Here is a 6,555-nt window from a genome sequence, read left to right on the forward strand (position 1 = left end):
CTCTATAATTCTGCAGTCTTTTGAGTCTGAAGAGGAACAGTACTTGAACTGTTTTTCCTCACTGTATGCTCCTTTGTGAAATTTATCTTCGGAAAGTTTGTAGATACATTTATTTATCTTCCAAGGAGGAGTAACAACGATTATATATGTATAGAAGATAGAAATACCTGATTATATTAGTTCCCAGGAGCTCTGGTGGCATAGTGTCTGAGGCATTTGAGTGCTAACCAGAAGGCTGGCAGTTCAAACCCACCAGCCACTGCTCGGAAGGAAGATGGGGCAATCTACTTCCCTAGAGACACCACCTTGGAACCCCAAGGAGGGGTCGCCATGAGTCAGATCCGACTTGACGGCAGTGAGTTTGGTTTAGTTTTTTTTTAGTATTAGTTCCCAAGATTATCTCTTGATTTATGACTATTTGACAAAGTCACTAGTCCAAAGACTTTATTGAATAAATATTTTTATAGCTATAGCTTAAAAAAATAATGGCAAGAAGGATTGACAAGTCAACGTTTTGCAAGTGTATTTATTTAATTTGTTACGTTCATTCCTGTGCTCTACTTAGCATGCATACTTTTCAGCAGTCTAAAAGAAGCCTGGAAAATGGATGTTCCAAGCAGCACTGTTTTATACAACTTTCTGTGATGGTGGAAATGTTCTATAATCTGCACTGTCCAAAGTGGTAGCTACCAGGGATTGCCCACTGCGGTAGCTACTTGCCACTGCTCCATATGGTGGCACTTCAAGTATGGTTACTATGACTGAGGGACTAAATTTAAATTTAAATAGCTACATGTTGCTACTATATTGGATGGTGCAGTTCCACTGTGCATTCTGTTGCCATAACCAGGGGCTTAATATATAAAGTATTTTCTACCTAGCCTCTTACTTCATGGTTATTCCAAATTACAGTTCCCTTCTCGGTCTACAGCATATGAACTGTTCTTTTATAGTCATCAGAGAAACCATTATCTGAATTGAGAGGATTAAAGAGAAGCTGATACTCATGAGAAATGATAGAAGTAACTGAAGGAGGCTGTCCTAACTATAGGTTTTTTTTTTGAGAAGTGTGATAATTTTAGTAATAGGCCCCAGGTTTGTTCAAAGTAAATTAAAATGGACAGAGTGTTAAGTTGCATTGAGCATCATGTAGAGAATGACATAATAATTATACTCAGAATGTTTTCATGAGTTTATGTTTGGATAAATACTATACTAAGAACATTAAAATTCAGTGTTTAAAAACCATAATTATGTAAAAATACAAAATGATTTAAGAATAATGTAGTTTCCTAATTTTAGGTCTTTTATAAATTTTATAAGTAATTTTAAGTAAATACATCTGTCATCATAAAAAGGGGCTCTGATGATGTAGTGCCTAAGGCATTTGACTGCTAACCAGAAAGTTGAAGGTTCAAACCTACCAGCCGCTCTGTCTAAGGAAGACTGGGCAATCTACTTCTGTAAAGATTTACCTCCTTGGAAACCCAAAAAGGGTCACTATGAGCTGGAATCGACTCAATGGCATTGAGGTATTTTTTTTTTTTTTTTCATCATAAAATAATATTTAACATTTTTTATAAGATTGAAGAAAAACTCCCTTGAAAATCACTGGCTTACAAATTATTTTTTAAGATTTTCTAACATAATTGGTCGTTGTTATGGATTGGAAAAGGAAATACAGTTTGTTAAGGGAACGTAATTAGTGTTAATTAGTACCTTGCACATAAAGCCTATGGCTTTTTTCAAAAATATGTAGGCATTTCATACGTAACCTTTATATTGATTCTACTTCTGCCACATTTGCATTTCATTTGGTTCAGTTAGTGTTGTTATTCTGGTTTTCTTGCACTAGTTTGTAATTTTCTTTTGATTCAGAATTTGAATCTTGGTTACATTTTATAAACATTCTTTGGTTTTCAAATACATAGAAACTAGGTTGCAAATTTGAGTTGCTGGAATATTTGAAAGAACAGTTTAGAATTATTTCAAGGTTGTAAAGAAAGTGCATATTTAACTGACAACAACAAAAAAAGGATTATCTATAGGGAACCAGCGATAGCCCACATATATGGAATGCATTTGTGACTCTTCTTCCTGCTCTCTTTTTCCTTAGTTGGATTGAGGTGGAAAAAATTCACATGTTGATTGATTTAACAGATAGGCATTAAACATTTGCTGTGTTCATTCTGTTCATCACTATGAATCAGCTTTATAAGGGACCAGAGTTAGACAAGCTGGCAATGTAATGTGTGTATTTCACAGCCCTTGTTGGCTTGTTCTTAGGTTGAATTGAAAAAGGTTCTTTTTGAAATCAGTTTTCTGTATTGACTTCATTCAAGCTATTGTTTTCTCTTTTCTTTCCTGTAATGTCTACCCAATCCCTGTTTTTTCCTAGCCTTCAAGATGGTCACCAAGGCCAGCAGTCCACAGCCCAGGTCAAAGTCCAGTCCCGCCCCCCTTCCCAGGCTGCAGTGCTCAGTGCTAGTGCCTCCTTGCTGGTGAGAAATGGGAGTGTCCACTTAGAAGCATCACATGACAATGCATCTGCTGTAGGCGGCAGCAGTTTGCACGATGAACTTGGTATGCAGGCCTTATGGAATCTTGGTGATACGAAACTGTATTGCACAGGTAGTGGGTAATGATTACAATTGTTTCTTTAGGTAGTTTAATTTCAGAGCTATACCAAAGAGCATCTTTAATATGATTTGCCCTGTGTGTAAGGAAAGTTTGCCTTTTGCCTTTTCCTCTTCTGTTTCTCTCTGCTGTTACCCCACATTTTCTTTTGAGCATGTCTATTATTAATAAGTGCTTATAAGTATTATTGTTCATGCTTTAGTGTTTGGCAGTCCTGTTATTCCCAGGTAGGGAAATGTTGATTTTGTTGTTGTTGTTAATGATTTTCACTAAACCTTAATTTCTTTATCAGTAATGCTGTAAGAAAGGGAAAAATGCTTTCTAATGAATGGTCTATGATTATAGAATTTTCCTTTTAATATTCTGCGTTCCACATTCAGTGTCCGTCACTTGAAATAGGATTTAATACAGTTTTGAATGTAGTACCCTGAAGACATCATGGTTCCACAGTATATCAGATAATAACTTCATAAGGCTTATTTTTTCCTGTTAGTAAACCTACAGCTATACATTTTAATTAGTGAATCGTTAATCCTCAGAGGGGAGGTGTAGTTTAAAATGTGACCTATCCACTCAAATATCAGCCTTGTGTATTATTTAAAGACAGTATCTTTTACTACTTGGTTTCTACTTCTCTGTACAGTCCAGCTTTCTTGTATTCAGAATGCAGATTAATAATGATTTAAGTAAATGTGATGTGGAAGAAAGTCTTGTTCCCTGGGCATTTGAAAGTATTGCATTGGATCATTAAGATTTTGTTTTATCCATGTTGCACCTGCCTTTTATTAATGAAGATGATCGTCCAGTTGATGCTTTAGATATGGTGGTATAAAGTACCCAAACTAGTTGTAATAAAATGTCACACGCTGCCTATTCATTCGGGGGCCGTGGTGGAGAGCAGTGGTTAAGCGCTTGGCTGCTGACTGAAGAGTCAGCACATTGAACCCACCAGCTGCTCTGAGGGAGGAAGATGTGGCAATCTGCTTCCATTAAGATTTACAGCCTTGGAAACCCTGTAAGTTACAGCCTGTCCTGTAGGGTCTCTGTGAGTCAGAATCAGCTCAACGGCAATGGGTTTGATTTTTCTGGTCTCTATTCATTGACTTTCTTCCCGTTGTATAATACTACTTAGTTACAGAGATGTATTGATAACTATTTGCCTATACATATCGGTGAACTTGAGCATCTGTAGCAAATCTCACACAAACTTTAAAATGATTATGTAAGATATTTGTAACATTAGAATGTATGGTGATTTCCCATTTAAAAAAAACCAGAAGAAGGCAATAAAACATTTTAATTTTAAATTTAGAATGCTTCTGCTTTTGAATCTGAAATTTGGAGAGGCCAGGTGCTCTGTGTGAAGGAGGTGCTTGAGAGAGTAAGGAAGACTTCAGTTAGGAACTTGTTTTGACTAAAACCTTTTTTAGTTGCAAGTATATTCAGTCAAATAATAGCATCTTTATATTATTGCCTGTCTCCAGTTAACCCAAAGTTCCTATTCATTTGTGAATTTAAAATTAGAGTCACCCATCATCACTGTTGTCCAGTCATTGGCTTTATGATAGCAGATTAACTAAGATAAAAAGCTTCATTTTGATCCATTTTGGAGTCTTAGTCTTTTGTCAGATCCAGCACAAAATGAAACACAGTAGATGAGTCTTCCTCTGTAAAGATACTGATTGTGCTCAAAAACTTGCTAAACAACCTTTAACTATAAAGCTCCATCCTAAAGCCACATACAGATTGTTGAAAATACGTTCATATGAACTGTCTTTCCAGGTCTGAAGAAAAAAAGCCTCTTCTGAGTAGAAGTGATTTTAGCATCTATCTACTGGTGGATATTTAGGAAATTCTCTTGAAATTTGCATTTTATCTTTTGTGTTAACTGGCTTCTGATAGCCTACTGTTTGCCTGTGGTAGCTGAATGCTGCCAGATTGAATCCTCAGTAATAATGAGCACAAAACATCAGTGGGGGGGAGTATACCTATCCCATAGCACATGAAGTTGGCCCAAAAAGAGTCAGAGAATGAACTGCAGCTGAGCTTAAAGAAGTTGGTAGAGAAACTGATTCTGTGGTACATTCCACTAGAATGTTTTATTGCCTGGTTTAATTTTCTAGGTGGTTTAATAAACAGTAGTCAGATAATTTTGTATGTGAGAATGTGGATCCTGTATGTTCAAGTATGTTAAAGTTAATCATGACATTCCCCAAAATGTGCAGTATGTCCAAACAATTGCTGCCTCCCAAGTTTAGATTCTTTAATGGAATATTTTTAACTGTGCGGTTTTTTTTTTAACATATGGAAATACGTACATTATAATACTCACAAACACACACTTGTATATCGTTGTTGGTTGCCACTGAAGCAGCTTAGACTCCTGAGGAATAGCCTTCTTGGATTAAAGGAAACTTGTCTTCAAATTGGAGCTCTGGTGGCATAGTGCCTAAGGCATTTAACTGCTAACCAGAAGGCTGGCAGTTCAGACCCACCAGTCATTCCTCAGAAGGAAGATGGGGCAATCTACTTCCATAGAGGTATACCCATGTTTGCCTCGGAAACCCAAGGAGGCCCTGACTCATAGCGACCCCTCCTTGGGTTTCCGAGGCAGTATCACTACGGAAGTAGGATTGCCCAACCTTCCTTCCGAGGAGTGGCTGGTGGGCTTGAACCGCCAGCCTTCTGGTGAGCAGTCAAGTGCCTTAGGCACTATGCTACCAGAGCTCCCATATATTAGGGCCCCTAAATTTGCCCCTAATTTTTCCTTGAGGAACTCTATAGTTTTAGGTTTCACATTTAAGTCTTTGATCTATCTGGAGTTCGTTTTTGTGTGTGGTGTGAGGTACAGATCTTGTTTCATTTTTCTGCAAATGGATCTCCAGTTTTGCCAGCACCATTTATTAAACATTCTCTTCCCCATTTAATGGATTTTGGCCCTTTGTCAAAGATCAGCTGACCATAGGTTGATGGATCTATTTCTGGGTTCTCAATTTATTCCATTGGTCTATGTGTCTGTCATTATATCAGTACCAGGCATTTTTGACTACTGTGGCTGTATAGTAGGTTTTGAGTTATGGCAGTGTGAGACCTCCTACAATTTCTTCTTTTTCTTCAATTGTACTTTGCTTATCTGAGGTCTCTTTCCTTTCCATAGAAAGTTAGTGATTGGTTTTTCCATATCCTTAAAGAATGTTGATGGGATCTGGATTGGGATTGCATTGAATATATAGATTGCTTTGGGTAGAATTGACATTTTCACAATGTTCAATCTTCTTATCCACGAGCATGGGATGTTCTTCCATTTATGTAGATCTCTTAAGGTGTGTTGAAGTAGTCTTTTATAGTTTTCTTTGTACAGGTCCTTTGTGTCCCTGATAAGATTTATTTCCAAGTGTTTTATTTTTTTGATAGCTATTTTAAATGGTATTGATTTCCTTATTTCTTTTTCAGCAATCTCTTTGCCGGTGTAGAGCAATCCAACTGATTTTTGGATGTTGATCTTGTATCCTGCCACAATGCTAAATCTCTCAATTAGTTCCAGTAGATTTTTGACTGAGTCTATTGGGTTTTCTGGGTATAGGATCATATCATCGGCAAATAGGCATAGTTTGACATCTTCTTTACCAATTTGGATGCCTTTGATTTCCCTTTCTTGCCTTATGGCCCTGGCTAGGACTTCCAGGACAACGTTGAATAGATAGAGGGCATCCTAGTCTGGTTCCTGTTTGCAAGAGGAATGGTTTCAGTCTCTCCCCATTAAGAATAATGTTGGCTTTTGGTTTTGCACGTTGTTGTTGTTATTTGCCTTTGAGTTGGACCTGACTCATAGCGAACCCTCCTTGGGTTTCCGAGGCAGTATCACTACGGAAGTAGATTGCCCCATCTTCCTTCCAAGGAGTGGCTGGTGGGTTTGAA

General features: G+C 37.4%; 1 protein-coding gene across 1 annotated transcript in view; it reads left to right on the forward strand.

The window, feature by feature from the left end:
• PCNX1 (pecanex 1) overlaps positions 1–6,555 on the forward strand; it is a 210,724-nt gene that overhangs the window by 96,044 nt on the left and 108,125 nt on the right. The window contains exon 8 of the mRNA XM_007942339.1: positions 2,399–2,583. Coding sequence (XP_007940530.1) covers positions 2,399–2,583 — 185 coding nt within the window. The remainder of the gene's footprint in view (positions 1–2,398; positions 2,584–6,555) is intronic.

The sequence above is a fragment of the Orycteropus afer genome, unplaced genomic scaffold, assembly GCF_000298275.1.
Source record: "Orycteropus afer afer isolate SDZICR_OR568_19922 unplaced genomic scaffold, OryAfe1.0 scaffold00088, whole genome shotgun sequence".
NCBI lineage: Eukaryota > Metazoa > Chordata > Mammalia > Tubulidentata > Orycteropodidae > Orycteropus > Orycteropus afer.